The sequence below is a fragment of the Pongo abelii genome, chromosome 19 (genome assembly GCF_028885655.2).
Source record: "Pongo abelii isolate AG06213 chromosome 19, NHGRI_mPonAbe1-v2.0_pri, whole genome shotgun sequence".
Lineage (NCBI taxonomy): Eukaryota > Metazoa > Chordata > Mammalia > Primates > Hominidae > Pongo > Pongo abelii.
In genome coordinates, this window is record NC_072004.2 from 42,143,335 (window position 1) to 42,170,252 (window position 26,918).

Below are 26,918 nucleotides of genomic sequence, written 5' to 3' on the forward strand. Positions count from 1 at the left end.
ATATTATTAAAAGAACAGGGAACAACAGAAAAGTTAAAAAGTCATTAAAAAGTCAGGAAACAACAAATGCTAGAGAGGATGTGGAGAAATAGGAACGCTTTTACACTGCTGGTAGGAGTATAAATTAGTTCAACCATTGTGGAAGACAGTGTGGCGATTCCTCAGGGATCTAGAACTAGAAATACCATTTGACCCAGCCATCCCATTACTGGTTATATACCCAAAGGATTATAAATCATGCAGCTATAAAGACATATGCACACGTGTGTTTATTGTGGCACTATTCACAATAGCAAAAGACTTGGAACCAACCCAATGTCCATCAGTGATAGACTGGATTAAGAAAATGTGGCACGTACACACCATGGAATACTATGCAGCCATAAAAAAGTATGAGTTCATGTCCTTTGCAGGTCCATGGATGAAGCTAGAAACCATCATTCTCAGCAAACTATCACAAGGGCAGAAAACCAAACACCACATGTTCTCACTCATAGGTGGGAACTGAACAATGAGAACACTTGAACATAGGGCAGGGAACATCACACACTGGGGCCTGTCGGAGGGTGGGGGGCTGGGGGTGGGATAGCATTAGAAGAAATACCTAATGTAAATGATGATTTGATGGGCGCAGCAAACCAGCATGGCTCATGTATACCTATGTAACCTGCATGTTGTGCACATGTACCCTAGAACTTAAAGTATTTAAAAAAAAAAAGAACAATGTATATAATACCAGTTTTATTTTAAATATACATGTATGTACCCATGCACATTATTTTCATCAGAATGTTCTAAATTCACCCAAAGAGGTAGAATTCTGGATATTTTTAATATTCTTGCATTTTTTAAATATTTTCCATTTTCTACAATGAAGTTTAAGAAAACTATTAAGGAAATTTTCAAAATATACAAAAATATATACAAAATATGCAAAAATATATACAAAAACATAAGAGCCAGTAGTATATAAGTATATAACTCACGTAGCTCGTGCTCAGCTTTAACAATATTAATCATTTTGCCAATCTCATTTCCTCTATTTTTTATTGAGGGGAAGGGAAAGGAGGACTGGAGTATTTTAAAGCAGATGACCAAACATCACATTATTCCACCTATAAATACTTAAATGTGAATTTCTAACAGATAAGTACCTTGAAAACAACAATTATGCCATTATCACACCTAATAAAATTAGCTAATTCCTTAATATGTGTTGTCTGATTGCCTCAAGAGTCACTTTTTGAATAAGGATCTAAACAAAGTTCACACATATGTATGGTTATTATGTCTCTTGAGTCTCTTATCCCAAACATTGCTGCCTGCCCTTCACCCCGCAACACACACTTTTTTTGTGGGAGGGGGAGGGGGATGGTCATTGATTAGTTAGATAAATTTTTCCTGAAGAATGATCCATGTTGTGTGTTTAGCAGATTGCTTCTTCATAATGTCTTGTTTTTTAATTCCACTTATTTCTAGTTAACTGGTCGTTAGAGCTAGATGATTGATTACATTCAAATTAAGTTTTTTGGGGCATGAATACTTCTAGGCAGTGGTGTGCATATCACAAACATAATATTCTTGTTCCACATTAAATTATGCTAAGATTGAGTGGTGGATTGAAGTGATGTCAGTCTCACACTCATCCTTTTCAAGTGGTTTTACCAGCCATTGATGATGCCTAGCTCCAGAGATTGCAAAACCGTGGTTTTTTTTTTCTAATTCTGTAATTGTTTCTGCATTTATTAGTTGAAATTATTCTATAAAGAACACAGTGAACATTTAGTCTATTTTGTTATAGTTGTGGGGGTTTTTGTTTGTTTTTGAGACAGGATCTCACTCTGTCACCCAGGCTGGAGTGCAGTGGCAAGATCAGGGCTCACCGCAACCCCTGCCTCCCAAGCTCAAGCGAGCCTCCTGAGTAGCTGGGACTACCGGCACATGCCACAGTGCTCACCTATTTTTTAAGACAAAGTCTTGCTCTGTCACCCAGGCTGGAGTGCAGTGGTGCGATCTCAGCTCACTGCAACCTCTGCCTCCTGTGTTAAAGTGGTTCTCCTGCCTCAGCCTCCAAGTAACTGGGACTATAGGTACATGCCACCACACCTAGCTAATTTTTGTATTTTTAGTAGAGATGGGGTTTCACCATGTTGGCCAGGCTTGTCTCAAACTTCTGACCTCAAGTGATCCACCTGCCTCGGCCTCCCAAAGTGTTGGGATTACAGGCGTGAGCCACCGCACCTGGCCTATTTCTTAAATTTTTTATAGAGATGGGATTTCTCCATGTTGCCCAGGCTGATCTCAAACTCCTGGGCTCAAGCAATCCACCCTCCTGGGCCTCCCAAAGTGCTGGGGTTACAAGCATGAGCCACCACACCTGGCCTACTTTATTAGAGTTTTTTAAAATGTTACTTAAAAAAAAGGATAAGAAAAGAAGATAAATCCAAAATTGCATAGAACCATTGAAGCAATTTTAGACATGATCAGATCTAAAATCTTCACTACTATGTAACCGTAGGCAGGTTGTCTTCTGTTAACGTCAATTTCTTTATCTAAATTTAGAGTACCACTACATACCTTGTAAAGTTACCATGAAAATTAGATGAGATTATATATTTAAAATACTTAGTAGAGTACCTAGTACCTAGCAGGTGCTCAATATACATTCATTCATCAAATATTTATAGGGACCTACTATGTGCAGACACTATTCTAAGAGTTTGGGATAAATTTGTGAACAAAGCAGACAACCCTTGCCTTTATGGTGCAGGCTTGGCGATACAGACAGAGAATAAACATAAGGAAGTTATAGGATAATAACTACTAAGGGAAGAAGAAAAAGTAAAGCTGTCCAAGGGGATAGCAAATGGATAGGGAGTACAGGTTGTTACACAAACCTAGATGGTATAGCCTATTACACACCTAAGCTGTATGATATAACCTATTCCTCTTAGGCTACAAACCTGTACAACTGTACAACATGTTACCGTACTGAATACTGTAGGCAGCTTTAATACAATAATAAGTATTTGTATATCTAAACGTATCTGAACATAGAAAAGGTACAGTAAAAATATGATATAAAAGATAAAAATGGTACACCTGTATAGGGCACTTAATACGAATGGAGCTTGCAAGACTGGAAATTGCTCTGGGTGTGTCAGTGAGTGGTGAGTGAATTTGAAAGCCTAGAACATCACTGTGCATTACTATAGACTTTATAAACTCTGTGCTCTTAAGCTACACTGTTTATTTTTTTAATGTTTCTTTAATATAAATTAACCCTAGCTTACTGTAATTTTTTTACTTTCAAAACTTTTTAATTTTGTTAAATATTTTACTCTTCTATAGTAACACTTAGCGTAAAACACAAAGACATTGTACAGCTGTACAAAAAATTTTTTTTCTTTTTATTTATTTATTTTTTCTCACTCTGTTGCCTAGGCTGGATTGCAGTGGTGCAATCATGGCTCACTGCAACCTTGACCTCCCAGGGTCAAGTAATCCTTCCACCTCAGTGTCCTCAGTAACTGCTAGGACCACAGGCACAAGCCGCCACACCTGGCTAAATTTTTTGTAGAGTTGAGGTCTGAGTTGCTTTTTTACTTTTTAAAATAAGGCACAAACATATACATTAGCCTAAGCCTACACAAGGTTAGTCACCAAGACACCCCTAGGCAATACAACAGGAATTTTCAGCCCTGTTACAGTCTTTGGGACCACCTTTATACATGTGGTCCATCATCGACGAAACATCATTATATAATGCCTGACTGTAGTGTCAGAGTGGTTGAGATAGGCCTCATTTGAAAGATAAAATTTGAGCAAAACCACAAAGGATGTGAAAGAGTTAACCAAATAGATGTCAGGAAGGTACAGTCCATGCAGAGGGAATAGCTAAGGCCTAAGGTTGGAGTGTATCTAGCATGTTCAGAGAATATCCAGGAAGAAAGCAATAGAAGAGGTCAGAGAAGTAAGGAGGCCAAATGATTTATGGCCTGTGAGACCATTTTAAGGACTGGCTTTTACTCTTAAATGAAATGGAAAGCTTTTGCAGAAAAGTGACATAATTTGGCCTTCATCCTAAAAGATCGTTCTGTGAAATGCATCCAGTTTTGGATGAACTGATGGATGGAAAGAGCAATGGATAGATGTGTGACAAAGCAAATACAGCAAAATATTCAGTGTAGATTCTAGGTGGTAAGTGTGTATATGGGTCATCTCTGTGTAATTTTCTGTGTGTTTGAAAAATAAGAAAAAGTTGAATAAAAACTATTAAAAACTATAATCCTGATGTCATTATTTAACTCTTCATCATTTTATAGAATAATTTTAACAGGTCACTGAAAACTGTCCTGTAAGTGAATCCCACATGCCAAATATCATTTTCTCATTAACTTTCATTATGAAGTAGAATATATTTCTTTGGAAAGAATCTGGGTGACAAAACCTAAGATTAAAATATCTAAGAATGTAAAAGCCTTCAAAATTATATTTTCTATATAATAAAGTAAATGTCAGTATATAGGCAAAATAAAAAATATAACAGTAAAAAAAATTATCCTGGCTGCTGTTTTAGAAATCTAGCAGTCTTGGGCCAGAGTAGTAACAGTGGGTATAAGAAGTGGCCTTAATTCTGACTAAATTTTGAAGGATTTCTGATGAATTGGAGGTATGGTGAAAGAGAAAGGGGGAGTCAAGGATAACTCCTTGATGTGGTTTGTGGTGCAAGCAACTAAGAAAGATTTGGACAGTTTTGGACTTGTTAGTTTGAAATGTCAGTTAGGTATCCAGGGGAAATAAGTAGGCAGTTTGATATACCAGTCTGCACTTAAAGAAAGAAGATTAACTAGAGAGAGAAATTTGGGAGTCATCAGCATGGATGTTTAAAGCCATGGGACTGGATCCGAGTATTCACGAGTGTGGATAGGGAAGAGGAGTGAGGACCAGCAGCCATGGAGCATTTCAACGTACAGTGGTTGAAGAAAAAAGGAAACTAAAGCAATTTGGAAAAAATGTCTCCAGGAGGAGGGAATTTTCAATTGTTTTTGTCAAAGGCTATTATTATCAGTTCTCCTCCCTGTTCCCAAGTTATCCCCTTTCCTACTTGTTTTTGCTAAAACATTAAATTAGAAATTGCCTTAAGAAAACTTAATACTTAAATTATAAGATTTACCATACTTTTGCTTCCCTAATGTATCTAACACATGCTTCACAAGAGTCTTGAATTCCGTATCTCCATGGCTTCCCAGGCTCCAGCCTTTAATCATCGGCCATGTGTCCATTCAGCAAAACCCTAAACATACAACAGAGTACAACATATAGGAAGCTCGCTCGAAATCTAGTGGTGATGGTGGGGAGGGGTGTTTCATAAATACATACAAAGTTAAATAATGAACTAAATTACTAAGATTGTGGAGAGACTTAACTAATTATTTTACATGTGTTTAGGAATACCATATTTTATAATGTAACAAGCCACGGCCCTTGGATAGGTTGTGATCTTTTCCATTGGTGTCATGGTGGCCTAAGATGAGATCACCAATCCCCATTTGTTTGGATTCAAAGGACATTCCTGTAACATGTCTAAGTAGAGCTTAAGACTGTTTGGTCGTCATACTTTTCCTGGCCTGGCTGTTATTTAAAATGTTTACCTTTGGTTTTCTCTTTGATAATGCTGATTATAAGGAAATCATTTGATTGTTTACTTCTGCTGACTTTTAAACACGTAAGTTCTTTTGATTTTAGTAGTGTTTTATCTTGTGAGGGCTGGAATTCTCACCTCTGTCACGCTGTCTAGAAGCTTTCTTTCCCCACTTTTCTAGCCTTGAGAATGGAAGTTATTTTTTAGATCTGGTCACCACTTTGAGGGGGTAGGGGACTGAATTCGTCGAACTCTCCTTAACTTAAAACTTCAAGATACGTTGTCACAGAATTGATGCAGAGTGACCTACATAAAATTATCGTCTCTCCTCAACCACTCAGCTCAGATCATGTCAAAGTTTTTCTTTATCAGATTTTGCGAGGTAAGATTTCTTTATGAAGAAAAAGGTGCTGTCACACTGTAAATGAAATGTTTTGCTTCTCATTTAGACTTTGATCTTCCAAGGTTTTCTTCTTCTCTAAAGACTTTTTTCTTTTGACTAAAGCATATTTTATAATTTCTATATTTAATGTTAAAGAGGAAGCTTTTTAGGGTTGCCAAATAGTTCTTGTTTTCAGTGATGAAAGAGAAAGCCCTGTCAAATTCATCAGGCAGTTGAGTGGGCTAATCTAGGTGAATAAGCAGGATGGTTTGTCACAAGTTCACAAAACAGCCTTTAGTTTTCGACGGAATAGGAATATGTGGCATCAGACGACTAAAGTGAAAAGTGACTATATCCCCTATGGATGACGTCCATCCTGCAAGCCAACAGTAGGTGGGCCTGTCTGAGTATTGGCTGGCATACCTGAAGCCAACTCCAGAGAAACAAAATGACCCTTAAAACCAAAGTAGATTGGGAAGACCAATAAACAGAGCCACCTAAATTCTAGACTAGCTCATTGAAGAGCACAGACTTGACTGAGAAGGGATTTGGGCCAACATTATTGACACTTCTTCTGGCCATCAAGTATGTCCATGAGAATTTTGCCATTACAAGTAGAGAATTGCTTAAACCTGAACAGCTTTCTTACCTAGTAAGTAAAATACTTTCCCCCTGCCCCCAGAATTCATAGAATTAAGAGATTCTTTATAGAGATTGAAAAATAAATGCCAAAAGGATGAAAACACATAAGCAATTTTTTTTTTTTCAGACGGAGTCTCACTCTGTCACCTAATTTTTTGTGTTTTTAGTAGAGACAGGGTTTCACCGTATTAGCCAGGATGGTCTTGATCTCCCGACCTCGTGATCCTCCTGCCTCGACCTCCCAAAGTGCTGGGATAACAGGCGTGAGCCACTGCGCCTGGCCACATAAGCAATATTAAAACTAAAAAACTCACCTCCAGGCCAGGCATGGTGATTCATGCCTGTAATCCCAGCGCTTCGGGATGCTGAGGCGGGCAGATCATCTGAGGTCAGGAATTCAAGACCAGCCTGGCCAACATGGCGAAACTCCATCTCTACTTTAAAAAAAATACAAAACTTAGGCATGGTGGCGCTCGCCTGTAGTCTCAGCTACTTGGGAGGCTGAGGCAGGAGAATCAAGTGAACCCAGGAGGTGGAGGCTGCAGGGAGCCAAGATCGTGTCACTGCACTCCAGCCTGGGCAACAGAGTGAGACTCCGTCTCAAAAAAAAAACAAAAACGTTCACCTCTAAGATTTGTTCATATTCTGTGGTAGGGGAAAATGGGGAAGATATTGGCTCTTTTTGTACTTGTGAAAAATGTGATTTGCTACATTTTATCCAAAAAAGACTCAGCCCATTAGCCGGATATGGTGGTACATACCCGTAGTTCCCACTTCTCAGGAGGCTGAGATGGGAGCATGGCTTGAGCCAGGAAGGTCGAGGCTTCAGTGAGCTGTGATCATACCACCGCACTCCTGCCTAGGTTACAGAGTGAGACCCTGTCTCAAAAAAAAAAAAAAAAGAAAAGGAAAAAAAAAGAAAAACGCACACAAAAAGGACTCAACCTTGAGGCTGGGACCTTTAGCAGTACTGAATGAAGGCACCGGTCTTCTAAGATGCCACAAATATTTTTAAAGTGGTTCATTACCCTCTTGATTCTGAGTGGTAAAGAATACTACTGACAGTGTGGGCAAGTTCCTGAATTTTGTTATATCAGTGAAACATCTGTCCTGGGAAAGATTCCCTGTGGTAATGGAAACTGTTTTGTTGGAGCAGGCTCCGAGTTGCAGGTTAAGAGTATCAATAGCAGCAGTCCAATAGCCACACTGACTAGCAATCTAAGGTTATTAGTATGGGCTTAACTCGAGTGCCTAAGAAGCTTATCTGTATTTAAACCTACATAATTGTTTAAATTATAGACATTATCTATAGACTTTGCAAACCTTTGGTGACATTTTATTTTACTGTAGCAAAATTACGGTATTTTGAGGTGGGACTAGCTTTTAATAATGTTCATTATGCAGTTATTTAGGGAACAATTTTAAATCCTCTACTGTTTTCTTCCAAGGTTTGTTTTAAATTATTGGTTGAGTAAAAGGAGTTAAATATCTGCAATTAAATCTGTTTGTTATTTCAGGTTTGAAATATCTCCATTCAGCTGGCATTTTACATCGAGACATTAAGCCAGGGAATCTCCTTGTGAACAGCAACTGTGTTCTAAAGGTAGCTTTTCAGTTTATTTAAATACCTGGGAAAAATCAGAATGTCAGGGCAGGTTTAAGGACATATTTTTGTGAAAGAAATAAGTTCATTTCCATTACTTTACTAAAAGTTAACCCAGTTTTCTCCATATCACTACTCATAGCCATAGTAATAATTTGTAGTCCTGCCTCATGTTCTTTTCATGATATTTGGCCTATGTTTTGGAAACACTGAAATTGGAATTATAGTGTAACTAGAAAGAAGAATAGAGAAGGTGACTCCTTTACAGATTGTTCCATTATTAAAAGAAGTGCATATCAGAAGAAATATTAGAACAGCAGGCTTCTGTTTATATAAGAGAATGAAGTGTGACTTTTAGGAAGACCGTCTACATTTTTACACAGCTAACATATCTATATGCTGTTTGACCAAGGTAGCAAAGTAAGAAGTAGAAACATATTTAAAAGGGATAGTGCTGTCCAGACACGGTGGCTCATGCCTATAATTCCAGCATTTTGGGAGGCTGAGGCGGGAGATCGCTTGAGCCCAGGAGTTCAAGACCAGCCTGGGCAACGTGGAAAAACCCCATCTCAATAAAAAATTCAAAAATTAGCTAGGTGTGGTTGCACATGCCTGTAGTTCCAGCTACTCAGAAGGCTGAGATGGGAGGATCGCCTGAGCCCAGAGCGTCAAGGCTGCAATGGGCTGTGATCATACCACTGCACTTCTGCCTAGGTGACAGAGTGAGACCCTGTCTCAAAAAAAAAAAAAAAAAAAAAAGTGAAAATGCTAAACCAGAAAAGGGTAATATGCACCTATCCAGTGTATTTCCATAATGTATAGTAGCCAATTCTTAATTATTCCTCTGAAGAGGAATTGATTACAGAATTTAGTAGTTCCTGAATCTCAAGTCATCAGTTTCAGTTTTACTTCTCTTCCCTAGTAAAGCCATTGTCTTTCCTTTAAAAAGGGGCTTGCAAATAGCAAAGTCCACATATTTGTGCTTCCCTACCTCTAATACAGATGTGTATTGGCAGAACTCTTGAATAGAGAGAGGTCCACTATATTTTTCCTCATAATAGAAATTGGAAATAAGGGCCTTTAACTGCTATATTTGAAAAGAAAAATAAATTTTTAAAATGTTACCCACTTTAAAAGTAATCAAGACTATCATTATTACTTAGGTTGCTGGCAGTTAAACTAAGTAATAAAACCAAGTGTATAAATACATTTTTTATTTTAAATGATTTCTCTGAACTGTAGGTCAGTTCTCTTGAAAAGCTGGTGGATTATACTGCTTATGAATGAAAATTCTCCCTTCATTATAGCTTTGAAGAACCCTCACCCTTATTTTAACTCTAGAAAGTTGAAAACCTATTTTTCATATTTTCCCTAAAAATAGCTGATGTTGTAATTCAGTCTTTTGTTTCCACAGAGAAGTTAATTGCCACCAAAATCTACTCAAGTATTCCTTCTATAGGTTATTGAGTTTTTCCTGCCACCTTTTCACTTTTTAAAGAGAACTTGCAGCGTATCCCCATAATCGTTTTTTAATTAAAAAAAAAAAATTTAAACCTTATAGTTAGAAATTTTTTTGTCCTATTCATACCTAATCAATTTTATGACAGTTTAAGCCAATTTCTTCTTATTTTAGTTTTTGACTGGAAGACTTCACACAGGATTTTGTGCAGGACCTGTCATGTTTGATGCCATTAACTGCTTGAAGTTCATTTTCCAAATTGTCTGTTACGGTTTTATAACCTTGGACTGTATGAATGGGCAACTAAAGGAAAATGCCATTTGTGAATACACAACACACAAATCAGAACAAACAAATTTTGCTCCACTCCTTTGACTCATCTTACGGGCCTACTTTTTAAAAGCCAGAATAGAGTCTAGGCTACAGACACTAGTTCTTTCTTCTCAAACATACAAATTCATTGAAGATCATTATAACAAAATATTTTTTAAAAATCAGTATCCTTCCATATCGTGAATGTATTTTGCTTCCTATTAAGCACAACATGGATAATTTTGCTGGAATTTTTTTAGTTATCTGATCATGTAAGCTTCCTGTTTTGGACTCAGGTTGTCTTCCACATAAGTTGCTAAAAATGACGAAATCATACTGATGTTTTTAATAAGGGATTTGCTTTATAACAGAAGGCATTTTTTTGTTGGATGGGTGGTTGGTTGGTTTTTCTCATATAAATACAAGAAAAAAATTATGTTCTTTCCTTTTGTTGGTTTGGTTTTTAAAAATATCCTCAAGAGTCATGGCCAAGTAATAGAGTTTTTAAAATATTATACGTTATTTTGGCCGGGCGCAGTGGCTTACGCCTGTAATCCCAGCACTGGGAGGCTGAGGTGGGCGGATCACTTGAGGCCAGGAACTTGAGACCAGCCTGGCCAACATGGCAAAACCCTGTCTCTACTAAAAATACAAAAATTAGCCAAGCGAGGTGGCGCATGCCACTAGTCCCAGCTGCTCAGGAGGCAGAGGCACGAGAATCACTTGAACCTGAGAGGCAGAGGTTGCAGTGAGCCGACATCATGTCAGTGCACTTCAGTCTGGGTGACAGAGTGAGACTGTCAAAAAAAAATGTATATATATATATATATATATATATGTTATTTGAACATATTTGATGAACTCGGGCTTTTGTTGTTATGTTATATGGTTTATCTGTATAGTATGGAAAATTTTCCTGCTTTCTTAAGTTGTAAAGATGGTGGCTTCATACTGATTCATTCCCACATACACATCTGAATTCATTTGATGTAACCAGACATAGTAGATTCAAATCAGAAAAAGGGGATTGCCAAAAATTGGGGGGTAAATTTTGTTTTCTTTAGAATGGGGTTTTCAGATTTTCTTTTTAAGCTGCCAGAACTCTTTTTCAAATAAAATCTTATTTGGGGACTTCAATTTAGAAAACAGATTTAAAATCGTATTTTATCACTTGCAGTATTGTGACTTGTAAAGTTAATCAGTGAGAACACTGGAGCTTAGATGGCCATTACTATCTGATCTCATCCTCAGTGCTCCTAGTTGTGTTTTGATTGCCCAATATCAAGAAAATTTTAATTCCTAAAGATAAGTGGTAGTTGCTGGTGGTGGCACGGCTGCTGTTTATTAATAGCTCACCTTGTAACCCTCAGCATACTTTTCAGTTGAGCAGAAATAGCAAGAAAAGATTTATTTCTAAGTTTGTATAGAAGTTAACCAGTCTTTATTATTTATTGCTGTATCTCCAGATTCTAACATACAGTCTGTAATATAATATAACAAGTACTGACTTAACTATTTATGGCATGAAGAAATGAATGAACCCCGTAGCATTAGTATTCTACCGTATACTGCATTTTAACGTATTTATACATTTGAGTATGAATTTGTATTTTAAATAGATAGGTACATGTGAAGTTTGGATATAATATTCATGGAATGCCTAAAGTCATAACTAGATTCAACTGGAGTCAGTTTGAAACCCATTGCTTTAAAGAAATTCATATATGTTTCATAAAGACGACAGACACAGTCTCAGCTAAGGAGACCTTCAAGATACACCTCTTTATCTTATGATATCTTCCTCTATAAACTAGTCTTGAAAGTAGTTGGTTTTGTGGGGGTTTTAAAATTTTTTTAAAAGATAGGGTCTCAATCTCACTCTGTCTCCCAGGCTGGAGTGCGGTGGCACAGTAATAGCTCACTGTAGCCTCAAACTCCTGGGCTCAAGCAGTCCTCCCACCTCAGCCTCCAGAGTAGCCGGGACTACGGGTGCACACCACCATGCCCAGTTTTGTTTTTTTTTTAATTGTTTGTAGAGTTGAGATCTTGTTATGTTGTCCAGCCTGGTCTTAAACTCCTGATCTCTCAAGCAGTCCTCTCAGTCCCTGGGATTACAGGCATGAGCCACTGTGCCTGGCCAACAGTTGGTCTCTAAATCAAACCTAGAAGTATGCATTTGGCCAGGTGCAGTAGCTCACGCCTGTTGTCCCAGCACTTTGGAAGGCCAAGGCAAGCAGATTGCTTGAACCCAGGATTTCAAGACCAGCCTGGGCAACATGGCAAAACCTCATCCCTACAAAAAAAAAAAAAAAACCCCACAAAAATTAGCCAGGTGTGGTAGCACATGCCTGTAGTCCCAGCTACTCAGGAGACTGAGGTGAGAGGAGCCTCAGATCGATCACGCCACTGCACTCCAGCCAAGGAGACAGAGTGAGACCCTGTCTAAAAAAAAATAAATAAAGTCATTTACGTTCACCTAGTTTTTTTGCTTTGATTATCAACTGAAAACAGACATGTTTTTATTGATAAAGATGAGAAGAATATTTTTAAGAAAATGATGTAAGTTTGAGACTTTTTTCCTCTCTTAACCAAATAAAACCAGATTGTATATTGACATAAATATACTATACCTATATCATTAAAAATGTTTCAGAGTGGCTGGGCGCAGTGGCTCACACCTGTAATCCCAGCACTTTGGGAGGCCAAGGCAGATGGATCACCTGAGGTCAGGAGTTTGAGACCAGCCTGGCCAATATGGTGAAACCCCTTCTCTACTAAAAAAAAAAAAAAAAAAAAAAATTAGCCAGGCGTGGTGGTAGGCACCTGTAGTCCCAGCTATTCGGGAGGCTGAGGCAGGAGAATCCCTTGAACCTGGGAAGCAGAGGTTGCAGTGAGCTGAGATTGTGCCACTGCACTCCAGCCTGGGTGACAGAGTGAGACTCCATCACAAAAAAAAAAAAAAAAAAAAAGTTTCAAAGTTCAGTGCTCTATCAAAATTTTGATGTTTTGTTTTACTCTTTCATTTGTATTTGCTTGACAATGTTTTGATTGCCTTTTCTATCTAGATTTGTGATTTTGGATTGGCCAGAGTGGAAGAATTAGATGAATCCCGTCATATGACTCAGGAAGTTGTTACTCAGTATTATCGGGCTCCAGAAATCCTGATGGGCAGCCGTCATTACAGCAATGCTATTGACATCTGGTCTGTGGGATGTATCTTTGCAGAACTACTAGGACGAAGAATATTGTTTCAGGCACAGAGTCCCATTCAGCAGGTATGATTTCAATTTAAGGCTTTAGTTTCAATTCTATTACAGATTTGAAGGAAAATCCATCTTGCACATGTGTCTTGGGCTTATTCATTATACTGTCTAATTTGCTTTTAGGAAATTCAGGTTCACTTAAAATTCAGAAAGTTATAAAGTTGAAGATTACAAAGAGATTCATTTTGTAACTTATGAGCCTTTAGAGGGAGTATTGAGTTTATTTATTTATTTATTCTTATTATTATTATTATTTTTTGAGATGGAGTTTTGCTCTTGTTGCCCAGGCTGGAGTGCAATGGTGCCATCTTGGCTCACTGCAACCTCCACCTGCCAGGTTCAAGCGATTCTCCTGCCTCAGCCTCCCAAGTAGCTGAGATTACAGGCACGCTCCACCACACCTGGCTAGTTTTTGTATTTTTAGTAGAGACAGGGTTTTGCTGTGTTGGCCAGGCTGGTCTCGAACTCCTGACCTCAGGTGATCCACCTGCCTCAGCCTCCCAAAGTGCTGGGATTACAGGCATGAGCCACTGCACCCGGCCAGTTGACTTTATTATATGCACTGATGCATAGCTGTGAGCTCTGCTGTGACAATTTGCACAGGTATAATCTTCAGTTATTAGAAGGCCTCTCTTCCTTCTAAGTGAATGGCTCTGACTTGAAAATGTATTGATGACTTAATGTACTTACACTTTGTGCTTAGAATATAAATTTTTATTGTGTTGATTTCTTGAAATCTGAACATTTAGGAAAATTTCTACCTTTATTATTGGACTAAAATATCTAAATATGGCAGAGAACATCAGGAGATGATTAAAATATAATCTCAGAGAATCCTTTAGAAGCCATTCATGTTACTTGAATTGTCTTTAAAGCTAATTATTCACTAATACACATATTGACTTGCGATAATTACTGGGTATTTTTTATTAATTTGCTTGCATGAAAATAATGTAGTAACTATGAGCTCAGGCTGTGAAATCAGATTGGTAGGTTCAAATCCTAGCTGCACCACTTATGTTAAATCTTGGGTAAGTTACTTAACCTCTCTGTTCCTTTTTTTTTTTTCTTCTTCTTCTTCTTTTTTTTTTTTTATTGGCCCCTAAAACTGTTCTGAGGATTGTTGTACAATGAAGTAGGAAGGCTGAAAATGGGGCCTGGCACATAGTAAGCACTCTGTAAATGTTTGCAATTACGATGGTGGTAGTGTGCCAGGACTCTAGGGATACAGCAGTAAATAAGACAGCGTTGTTCTTAACCTTTGTGAAACTTTCACGAGACAAAAATAAATATGCAAATAAATATAATTCCAAGTAATGGAAGTTCCATAAAGAAAAATGTAGCCAGGTTAGGGATAGACTAATGGTGGCAGAGCAGAGCAGGCACTAAAGGATTCTCTGAGGATATAACATTTCACTCACATAAAATAAGGCAGTAAGATGCTGGAGAAGTGTTCCAAGAAGAGGGACAACCACCATAACAAAGCCCCTGAGGCAGGAACAAGCATGGCATGTTGGAGGGATGGTATGTGATGGAAGACGCTGTAGGTAGGAAATGAGGTCAGAAAGTGAGAAAGAACCTGGCCATGGTGACATGATAAAGCCTTAAGATTTTATTCTAAGTGTGATAGAAAACTTAAATGAAGGTTTTGACCAAAGGAATACTAAGATTTGATTGATGACATTTTAAAAGATCACACTGACTACTGTGTCTTTGTAAATAATTAATGCACTTGACCAGACAGAATTATTTCTTTTATGCTTTTTCTACAAAGGATTTTTACCTAATATATTAGAAACTATATCTGCTTTTATCAACATTTAAATTTTTCTGTGCTATACATTTGAACTGTCTTTTTTAAAGTTTACATCTTAAAAATTGATTCTGGTGTTAAAAAAAATTATGTACATATAATACGTAATCTACTGTTGGGTACTTTTGACAATATTCACTTTTCAATTTCTTCAGAAAGTAAAGTTTAACAGACTTAACCTATAAGACTATCATATCTGGGCATAAGCTGTCATAAAATGAATGTGACTGCTACCTTGCATACAGAAAAGCTTAAGTAAAAAATAATAAGGAAGTATTCAAATCCTATATATGGAACAAGAATCTTGAATTGCTGCAGCAAAAAATATGTGAGGGAAAGTGTGAAGCAACTGGACTGGAGTTCAGATATCTCCTTTGCTAGAGAAATACATAGATCTTCAGTTTGGCAGTCTGACGTAGCCACTGCAGGAGAATTCATGTCTGTCTAATTGTTGGTGTGTGTTGGGGTGAGAAATGAAGATCTAAAATAGGAAAAGGCTGTAACTTCTAATGGAAGTCATTATTTCCTGTTGTATTTTCTCTGTATCTTTGAGATTTAATTACCCTGGTACTAGCAGACATCATAAAAGTGTTTCTCATCTGTGGATCTGACCCATTTTAGACAACTTTCTGAATGTTTCAATTTGTTTTTATAAGCTAGTCATTTCCTTCTGCCTTTAGTGTGGTTGTTAGAGATCCAAAAGTATCACCTATACACTTTTCCAAAAAGTTTTGTATAGAGATCTTTACTTCTGTGGAAAGCAAGCTTCTCAAGTATCTCCATTAACCTGTAGGGTGGTGATGCTGATGGCTACCCCATGGTTTAGATAAGTGCAGAAAATAGTGCTTTATATTTGGCAAGCCCAGAACCAAGAAAAGAAGTGTTCTGTAGGTTAGAATTTCCCATCCTGGAGGGATCCAAATGAAATGTTATTGCTAATTAGGTTATGAAGTTAGAACAATTGTGACAATACAGAAAATTGGTAAGATAGTTTGCTACCCAAAGACTTGTTTGCAAGAAGACTGTTTTATTGGTCTCTTTTATTGTGTCCAGCTAGCTAAATGTGGTCTTATGCAGTGTCATATTTTTCTAAGTGTCACAGTTTTCTGCCAGCGTAAGAGATTTCTAGCATGACTACAATGTAAAGGATATGTACTGGCCCAAGCATGGAGAGCTTAGCTTTCATTTCAGGTGTGAATATTTTCAGTATTTATTAAATCACAGGTGTCTGATTTGTGGATTAGCTCCTTGGTGAGCCTGAATCCATTTGAAGCATCAGAATCCATTCATTAACTGTTTGGAAAGAATAGTCATTAGCCATCAACAGAAGAGGAGTTCAACTCTGCAAAGATCTTAGATGCTATGGTATCAAGAAAACAGGACAGACAGATGCAGACTCCCAAATTGCTGTAGCCTTAGAATGTCATGCTTATCAAAACATATTTTCTATATTTCTATCATATAAATAGGAACTTTTAAATAAATAAGTAGGAACTTTTAAATAATAGGATAAATAGGAACTAAATAATAGGATAAATAGGAATAGGATATATAGGATAATCCTATATATATTATAAATAATAGGATAAATAGGAATAGGATAGATAGGAACTTTTAAATAATAAATAGGAATAATAAATTAACAGGAATTTATTTAAATTCCTTTACATGAGGAATTTATTTATTATAAATTCCTAGAAATCTTTTTTAATAGGCCAGAAAGTAAAAGTAGGGGCTCCTGTCGGTTAATCTAGAGCTTGTCTTAAGGTTTTTTCCCCCAGATTTGGTCCACATTTCTAAGGCTATGATTTAAGAGTAATGAAAAGTTATTTCCATGAGATTGCTATCTATCTGTATTTTATTTCCTTGTAGTTGGATTTGATCACGGATCTGTTGGGCACACCATCACTGGAAGCAATGAGGACAGCTTGTGAAGGCGCTAAGGCACATATACTCAGGGGTCCTCATAAACAGGTGAGGGGAAGGGGGGAGAATCTTTTTCTGGTAACCATCTGTTTGGGCAAGATTTCCCTTCCAATAGAATAATCTATTAAGGATTTTTAAGCAAATGTATTATCTGTAGGATTTTTTTTTTTAACATCAAGGTCCTAAGTAAGAAAATGTTCAATATTTGTCAAATTAAATAAAATCTCATTCCTAATGCCATAGGAGAAAGTGTGTGTTTTTGTAGCTCCTTTGCTAATAAATGACCCTTGGCTTTACATCTCCTGATTTATTGGTGTCTATGGGAAAAATTATTGGAGATGGAGCTTTGACCTCAATGCCATAACCTACTACATGTATATCAAGATGTCCTTTCCAAATACTGAGCCAAAATACCTCGTATTTCTTATTCCAGCCAGGAATGTGAAGCCATTGCTATTGCACTCTTGCCATTAACACAGAATCAGATGTGAATGTTGTTAGAAAAGAAGTATGAAGATAGATTTGCCAGATTTGCATTCATCAGTATTACTTGCAACTAGCCAAGTCACTGCTGAGAAAGACAAGATGGTTTTTTATCTCCACCTGTTGATTTAGCAACAGTTTTTACAAGCACTCCCTAATCTTCTTTGGACAGAACAGCTTAATGATGTGAAGAGTGAATAAGGGGAATACTTTTCCTAGGAGCAACAAATTAAAACAGAACAGATAAGACTAGAACAGGATGACCCAGCAACAAATTTTCCTGAGTTTGGTTTCTTTTGAATTGGACATTTAGATTATCTGATTGATGGTACCAAATGACAGAGTGAATTTGACACTTCTCCTCTCAAACTGTCAGCCGGACATTTGCAAAGGGAAGGCCTCACCTTCCCTTTGCGGTTCTCTCTCTGTAATTCTAGTGTGACTCCAGAGCTTTTGTTGTCACAGGCATAAAGGGCAATGAGGTAAAGTACATTCTCTTCTAAAACCAGCCCAGGCTAGTAAATAGAGATGTATGCTTGTATGTTAAATAGCCCCCTGATGGTTACACCTTTCTGATGCATTTGGTTTAGAACTGTAAAATAATATGAGGCCCTAACACCCTTAGAAGAGCACAGTAAGTCTTAACCTAGAGGAAAGTTCTATATTATAGAAGGAACTAACAAGATCTATTATGTTCCATTTATTGGCCAGCATCAGGAACATAAAACTAATTTACTAATGCCTCTTGGTAAATGTGTCCTTAGAAGTAGCAAAATAATTGTCCTCTTTCACTGACTTCATTAATTAGTAAATCTTGCCTGGTTTAAGGTAAACAATAATGAAGAGTGAAGAAGATCAGACACCCTTATGCTACCCTTCTGTCTCTAGAGGAGTTTTAACTGTTGTTAATGGTTGCTAGTTAATTAATCATCTGTGTCAAAGAGTTGCTAAACAGCAGCCTGAAGAACAAGGTTTCCTGAGGAGTTTCCTGTCTGCTGTCTAGATAGAAGGGCTGGAAAATGTAACCTACTGCACCAAAAGTCACTGTGCACTGCTCTGAGCATTCCTGGCAATTGAGTACTTTTTCTGTGAAAATTTTAAAAATCTGTTAGTTGTAAAAACCTAAGACTTTCCATGAAATAAAAAAAGGGTAAATATATTATTTTGTAAAGCAAAAGAAGAGGAAAGGAAAATCCAAAGTTCCACTATTATTTAACTAGTTAAATAGGTTGAGATGTCTAAACAAATCATTTCTTATATATTTTGCTATTAATTGGCCTCTTAACAGTAATCCCTTTGCTTATCACTGAGTTTAGTGATGACCTTAAGGGAGCACTGTGGTAAAAGTTAGGGGCAGCCCTTTCCAGTCTTGGTGTCGGCATATTTTGATTTTGAAGAGAAGACTGGTGGAGTGAAAACTAGTTAGGAGGCCATTTCTGCTTAAAGGCTAGATGCACTTTGCAGAGACTTTAAAGTCTTTAAACGGCTTTTATCCACTGCTTGAAGTGGTCTCCTTAGGCAGATGTTCATGGTCTTTTAGCACTAATCCAGCTAGATGTGTATAAAGTTACACCAACAATATATAATTGAATGTAAATAAACCTAGCATATTGCCTGCTTCCACTTTTCCTCCAGTATGGAAATTCAGTTTTTGATCTATGTTTGCTAGTTGATCTTTATCATCGCTGCTGTCATGAGATGTCAACAGGTTCTTGAAGCTCTTTACTTAAGCCACCAATCAGATTCTACCTTTTCACTTTCCACTCCCTGCCCACTCACCAACCACATGATGCATATCCTATGTGCCTCTTGTTGGCCTATTAGCAGCTACTTGAAGGTACCGCCATTCATGTTATAGCTATTTACAGCTGAGGTTGGAAGACACCTACACACAAATATATTTGGTATGTAGCCACCTGGATTTTTTTTTTTTTACTTTAAAAGATTAATTTGGTCTTTGGAATATACAACATAGCTTATGTTTTTGTACATCATGACTTTTCTGCAAAATGTATAGGGTTTAGCTTAGTGCTCTGCGCAGGTTATGTACTCAATTTATAACCTCTGGACTGTAGTGATTAAGAGTGTAGTGTCAGCCGGGCGCAGTGGCTCACGCCTGTAATCCCAGCACTTCGGGAGGCAGAGGCAGGCGGATCACGAGGTCAGGAGATCAAGATCATCCTGGCTAACATGGTGAAACCCCGTCTCTACTAAAAAAATCCAAAAAAAAAAAAAAAATTAGCCAGGCGTGGTGGCAGGCGCCTGTAGTCCCAGCTACTCAGGAGGCTGAGGCAGGAGAATGGCATGAACCCAGGAGGCAGAGCTTGCAGTGAGCCGAGATCACGCCACTGCACTCCAGCCTGGGCGACAGAGCGAGACTTCGTCTCAAAAAAAAAAAAAAAAAAGAGTGTAGTGTCAATCTCAGTTTCACCATGTTGCACATGTTTTGAATTGTGAACTGGGAGTTGTACAATACAGTTTTCAGACAGATTGAGTATGAATCCTGGCTTTACTAGTACCTCCCTTTATGACCTAGGCAGATTATTTAACCTCTGTGTATATCAGTTCATTCATCTGTAAAATGGTGATTAAAAATGGTTTTACCTCATTAAATTGTTACAGTGAGAAAAGAGCTAATGCATGTAAGGAGAGCATAGAATAGTGCCTGGCACATACTAAACATTTAATAAATATTAACCATTAAAGTTATGACTCTAAAATAGCAGATAAAGCTTGTGACTTTTAAAAACGTATACATTATGATCAAGTGGGGTTTATCCCAGTAATGCAAGGGTGGTTCACCTACAGAAAATCTATTAATATTTTATAACAGAAAAATCTATTAATATTTTATAACACCTTAAACGAGAAAAATCATGTTTATCTCAATTGATGCAGAAAAGGCATTTGATAAGCTTCAGTCTTTTTTATGCCTTAACATAAAGGATCTTTACGAAAATCTATAGAGAAATTTGGGGTCAATTTCTTTTAAGCTTACAAACAATACAGTGCAGTGTATAACACTTCACATGAAATAAAAATGTGTGCACACAGAAGGAGCCTCTGGCTTTTAGAAAAGACTCCTAGTAATCCTCAGTGATGCTGCTTAGGCCAATTGGGAGGTCTTCATTTGGGGGTCTAACTGGGGCAAGTTCTATCTCACTGTATTTATTTTAAATTACTTAATATAGGAATATTAGATTGACGGTGTTTAAACTCATGAAGAATACTTCTAAAAATTCAATACAAGTTTTTGAGTTTGGACTGAGAAAAACTAAGCTTCTTTCAAGTAGTTTTCATTTAAGTAATTACTCAAAGTTAGACATAAATTATCATTTTTGTTCATAATTTCTAACAATAATTAGAACTTTGTTATGTACTGAACACTTCTTATATACTAGCTCATTAAATTCTCACAATAACACTATAATGTACCATTACTATTCCTTTTTACAGATGGGAAATGGAAGATTAACAGAAGTTAAATAACATGCCTAATGTCATAAGCCAGATCTTAAAATTAGGTTTCTTTAACTCTAAAATCTGTGTTCTTAGCTAGTATACACTGCCTGGCACTTACATATTCACAGCAGACTTATTAAAATTTCATTTGTATATATGCAGGTAATCTGTGAGAACATATAAAATAAAATAAAAATTTTACAGCAAGTTAGTTATCTGCAACTACCACCCCCAATCCCAGTCTCGTCTGGATTAACTTGAGAATATCTTTCCGGATATATATTCACATATTTATATTCATTTATTTACATATATTTGTATAAATAGAATATGAGACTTTTAAAAACATACAAATACAATGGGCCCTTAAGCAATGCAGGGGCTGGGGTGCCAACTCCACCCCCCTAACCCCCTGCCTACAGTTGAAAATCCATGTATAAGTCGATTAACACATTTTGTATGTTTATATGTATTATATACTGTATTCTTAAAGTAAGCCAGAGAAAATAAAATGTTATTAAGAAAAATTATAAGGAAGAGAAAATAAATTGACTGTAAGTGGATCATCGTAAAGGTCTTCATCCTCATTGTCTTCATATTGAGTAGGCTGAGGAGGAAGAGAAAGGATGGTTGGTCTTACTGTCTTCATATTGAGTAGGCTGAGGAGGAAGAGAAAGGAGGGGTGGCAGAGGCGAAAGTGGTGGAGGAGGTGGAAGGAGAGGCAGGCACACTCAATATAATTTCTATTGAAAAAAATTCACATGTAAGTGGACCCATGCAATTCAAACCTGTGTTGTTCAAGGGTCAACTGTATACATATACAGAAGGAGAACCTATTTGACTGTCATCTTAAAGTCACAGATTAATGTGTCAAATTAATGTATTTGTGTTGGTTGGTTAATATAAATGCTTCTATGTGGCGTGTTTAGTCAAGACTCTTTCCAGTGAAACTTAGTTTAAACTGGCTTAAGCGAAAAACTGAAAAATCTTGAGCTACAGCTGACTTCAGGCCCTGTTGGAATTCAGGTTGTGAGATGATCTTCCATGCCAGGAATCTGACTCTCCTCTGCTCTGCTCTCCTGTGTTTTGGCTTCATTTTCAAACAGGCTTTCCCCAAGTGTTTGCAAAGATGGAGCCAGCAGTCCAGGCCTACATTCTATTACCATAACAGTCCTTCTGGAAAGAGCTTCCTAAATAGCTCCAGAAAAAATCTTTGAAAGACTTTTTATTAGGAATGTGTTTGGCTATAAGTAGTAGAAAATTGTGGTGGTTTAAGAAATAAGAGTATACTTTTTCCTCGAGGTTTCCTCCATAGTCTGGAGCTGATAGAGTAGCTTACTTGTGTCAAGGATCCAGCTTTTTCATTTTCTGCCCTGCCATCTTTAGAATGTTGCCTGCATACTATATGGTAACCAGTCACCATATAGCTGTAGCTTGTCCAGAAATCACGTCGATATTCAAAGCAAGAAAATGGAGGAAAGAAGGTGCATTAGCAGTATCTGTTCCCTTAATCAGGAAAGCAAAAGCTTTCCTAGAAGCCTGCTTAGCAAACTCCTGCTCATATGTCATCATCCAGAACTGTGTCATATGTGGCCTCCTAGCTGCAAAACAGGCTAATAAAGTGAGTATTTAGCTTTTCTGTTCTATATAATAAAGTCAGATAAGGAAAAGAGGGTTGAGGGTATATATTGGGTTAGCCGTCCCATTGTCTGTCCCTTGCCTGTTTCAGACCATGTGCCCATCCTGGAGCTGGTCATGGTGCTCAGGGAGGATATCATTTGATTGGCCAGGCCTGGGTCAGGTGCCCATCCTTACGAGTTGGGAGATTGCAGTCAAGCCTAATCAAACCACTTGGTTTGGGAGTGAAAGGGGGTGGTTCCCTAAAGGTCAGGGAATGCTGGGCAGAATAAAACACTGTGTGATGTTTCAAGTTTATTATCTCTTTTCTATAACTCAAAATCTTGAATGAAGGGAAGTATAGCTGCCACAGCCCACGTATCTATTAAAGAAGATAGTTCTTCAACTGACCTGTTGATAGGATTGAAAAGTCTATTGTCAGCTCTTAGTCCTCTTGTTCTTCTCTTATAATAAGGTTTAGGTCTTCAGTTTTCCTCAGTTTGTTCCCACCTAATTGTGTCAGAAATAGATAACAATATTTTTGCGAAGTGAAGATAGTCCGGTCTCCTGACAGGAACCATATCTTATATTTAACAGACTCTAAGGATCTTAGAGAGTTCATTCAGTTCAAACTTATTTTACAGGTGGGGGTTTATGTCACCCCAGAGTGCTTACTATTGTGTACTCACTGTGCATGCTCACTTAATGTTACTGACTGATCATCACAGCTTCTTTACTGCCAGCTAAGGTCTAAAACTTACATGTAGTTGAATGAAAACTAATAGGAACGTCTGCTCAGGACACTTGCACAGTCTAGCTGACTCTGCTGTAGCAACCAGCATGCTGCAGTTAGCTTATGATGACTCTGGCATATCATTTAGGGCCACTCACCCAAGTCCAGAAGCTCATCTTTGCTTTATTTAATTAATCATAGTCATTAATAGAGCACTCTTTATACCCCTTCCTGTCCTCATGATTCAGCACTGGCACCCACTCACTCCCACATTGCTAAGTTACTTATAAACTTGCAGAACAAACAGAAAATGGAGCAGTTTATTTTAAAGGAGGAAATTTAACATGTGTGAATGTTAGGAGAATTGGCAAAAATATTTCCAAATGAGATGTTTAGGGCATTTTTTTTTTTTCTTTTGAGACAGGGTCTCGCTCTGTCACCCAGACTAGAGTGCATAGCTCACTGCAGCCTCAACTTTCCAGGCTCAAACAATCCTCCCACCTCAGCCTCTCGAATAACTGGGACTACAAGCACATACCACCCTGCCTAGCCTTTTTTATTTTATTTTTTTTTTTTAATTTTATTTTAAGAGAGAGGGTCTCCCAGCTGGGAATGGTGGCTCATGCCTATAATTCCAGCACTTTGGGAGGCCAAGGCAGGCAAAACACTTGAGGTCAGGAATTCAAGACCAGCCTAGCCAACATGGTGAAAGCCTGTCTCTACTAAAAATACAAAGAAAGTTAGCCAGGCGTGGTGGCACACCTGTGATCCCAGCTCCTCGGGAGGCTGAGGCAGGAGAATTGCTTGAACCTGGGAGGCAGAGGTTACAGTGAGCCAAGATCACACCACTGCACTCTAGCCTGGGTGACAGAGTGAGACTCAAACAAAGAGACAGGATCTCTCTAAGCTGCCTAGTCTCGACTTCCTGGGCTCGAGCAATTCTCCCACCTTGGCCTCCCACAGGGTTATGATTACAGGCATGAGCCACCGTGCTCAGTCTAGGGCATATTTCTAAGCATTCTGACTTTTTTTTTTTTTTTTTTTTTTTTTTTTTTTTTGCTTATTCAGATTGATTCTATTGCACTTAAGAGAAATGTAAACTTCTTGTTTGTTGCTGATATCCTGGTCCAAATGGTTTTAACCTAATGGCTGGTGAGTTAGTGGGAAGAAAGTGAACTTAGAAATGCAGTATCTGTAGCACTTCATCTTTCCTATGGAGCCAATGCTAGAAACTAAAATTTTAATGGTTGTCTTTCTGAAGAACCATTGGCATGAATAAACTGACACAGAAAAGGAGAAAGTATGTAATATGGCTGTTCTAGGCTGAAATGATACTTTTATTTTTATTGTATTTGTTGAGGTGTCCTTCTATAAAGAAAGGTGAAATTTGGTAGAGGGAGAAATTTAAAATTTCAGGTAGCCTTAACATCACTCATTTTATTTTCTTCAGCCACTCATTCCATACCCAGTTGTCTTCAAAAATTCTGCCTTTTAATGTGTTCTCTATCCTCATTCACTGGCATATACAACTACTTATTTGCCTGTCTTCCTTGCCCACCAGAGAAGTCTTTTTCGTCTTCATTACTTCAATAACTAACCCAGGCCCTGACATTGGGTGGTTGCTAAATGAGTAGCAATGATGTTAGGAGGTAGGGATGTGTGTACTGGTGCAGTTTCACAGATGAGAAAGCCAAAGCTTGAGTTACTTACCTAAGTCTAGTAATGGCAAGGATAGGATTCAAACTCATGTCTTCTAGTACTTCTTCCAGTATTCCCTTTGCTAAGCTATGACATATCTTCACCACAAAAATAGTTTGAGTAGTTTCACTTTGAGAGTGGAAGGGAAAGAACTGTTTATGGTGAGACAATTCAGTTGTACGAATTGTCTGGAATTTGGCTGCCAACCTGCACAGGCTAGTAAAAAAGAAGACAGCTATTCACAGTAAAAATTTTTCAGGAATATCAAATTACTTCACTTTACACAATAAAAAAAATTCTTGTGTAAAACACATGTAAATTAAGTTATAAGTTAGATCCTCTCCCCCATCACTCTCCACCTCTCCTTATTTTGACTAATACAGATAATTTCAGAGCTTTATAGACTCACACATTTTTAAACAAGAAATACTTAGGCTGGGCATGGTGGCTTACACTTGTAATCCTAGCACTTTGGGAGGCCAAGATGGGAGGATCACTTGAGACCAAGGGTTTGAGATCAGCCTGGGCAACACAGGGAGACCCTGTCTCTACAAAAAAATTTTTTAAAAAGTTAGTGAGGGCCGGGTGTGGTGGCTCACACCTGTAATCCCAGCACTTGGGGAGTCCAAGGCAGACAGATTGCCTGAGCTCGGGAGTTCGAAACCAGCCTGGGCAACACGGCAAAACCCCGCTCCACTAAAAATACAAAAAAATTAGCCAGGCGTGTGGCAGGTGCCTGTAATCCCAGCTACTCTGGAGGCTGAGGCAGGAGAATCGCTTCAACCTGGGAGGTGGAGGTTGCAGTGAGCCGAGATCACACCACTGCACTCCAGCCTGGGCGACAGAGCAAGACTCTGCCTCAAAAAAAAAGCCGGCCATGGTGGCACATGCCTGTAGTCCCAGCTACTCAGAAAGCTCAGGTAGGAGGATCACTTGAGGCTGGGAGTTCAAGGCTGCAGTGAGCTGTGATCGTGCCACTACACTTCAGCCTGGGCAATAGAGCAAGACTCTGTCTCTTAAAAAAAAAAAAAAAGGAAAAGAAAAATACTTCTCTTTTTATTACCAAGGAATAGCAAGTTGGTCTACAGATATTTGAATGCCAAATATACTGTATGGGTTCTGTGTATATACGTAATTTTTTTATCCAGAGTAATCTTATCAAGACTCACACAAGGCTGGGTGCAGTGGCTCACACCTGTACAAATCCCAGCACTTTGGGAGGCCGAGGAGGGCCAAAGGTTTGAGCTCAGGACTTTGAGATCAGCCTGGGCAATGTCACGAAACCGTGTCTCTAAAAAAATACAAAAAAATTAGCTGGGTGTGGTGATGCATGCCTGTAGTCCCAGCTACCTGGGAGGCCAAGGTAGCAAGATCGCTTGAGCCTAGGAGGTGGAGGCTGCAATGAGCTGAGATCGCACCATTGCGCTTCAGCCTGGGGGACAGAGCAAGACCCTGTCTCAAAACAAAAAAAGACATACAATTTTAGAACTAAAGTAAACTTCAGAAATCAGATGGTCCAACCCCCTCATTTTATACTTAAAGATACTGAGGTTAAGACATGTTGATTTATCTAATTAGTGACAAGACAGAGCTAGAACCTCACCTAATCTTATCTCTGTTACTCTTTGATCCTGAAGAAAACTTATATATAATGAATAATTACCTCCTGATGATTCTGAGGTATCTTCTTGGTGTTGTTTTTGTTTGTTTGTTTGTTTGTTGTTTGTTTGTTTGGTTTTTTGGATTTTCCTACGTGGCTTTTGTTGGAAGGAGGAAGATATATAAAATTCTTGACATTAATAGTTGTCCTAGCGGGATTCTGAGGCTATGACCAAGGTCCAAGGAAACCTTTTGGTGTTCTGCTCTCCTGTTTCTGGTGTT

The 26,918-nt window shown here is 38.0% G+C and overlaps 1 protein-coding gene and 1 long non-coding RNA gene across 8 annotated transcripts in view; one reads left to right on the plus strand and one right to left on the minus strand.

The window, feature by feature from the left end:
* Positions 1-14,871, minus strand: part of LOC129051067 (uncharacterized) — a 37,246-nt gene extending 22,375 nt beyond the window's left edge. For 2 of the 3 annotated variants that reach the window (XR_008515060.2, XR_010138220.1), the window contains exons 1-2: positions 14,727-14,871; positions 5,182-5,296 (exon numbers count right to left, since the gene is read on the minus strand). This is a non-coding gene — a long non-coding RNA (uncharacterized LOC129051067). Of the gene's footprint in view, positions 1-5,176; positions 5,297-14,726 lie in introns of all 3 variants that reach the window. The other variant, XR_010138221.1, reaches the window with a different exon arrangement.
* NLK (nemo like kinase) overlaps positions 1-26,918 on the plus strand; it is a 152,085-nt gene that overhangs the window by 112,187 nt on the left and 12,980 nt on the right. For all 5 annotated transcript variants that reach the window (XR_002912037.3, XR_002912039.3, XR_008515059.2 and 2 more), the window contains exons 4-7: positions 5,920-6,026; positions 8,186-8,271; positions 13,108-13,317; positions 16,991-17,092. Coding sequence is in view for 2 of the 5 variants with exons in the window: in XM_002827151.5 (XP_002827197.2) it covers positions 5,920-6,026; positions 8,186-8,271; positions 13,108-13,317; positions 16,991-17,092 (505 nt within the window). In the remaining 3 variants the exon portion in view is untranslated. The remainder of the gene's footprint in view (positions 1-5,919; positions 6,027-8,185; positions 8,272-13,107; positions 13,318-16,990; positions 17,093-26,918) is intronic.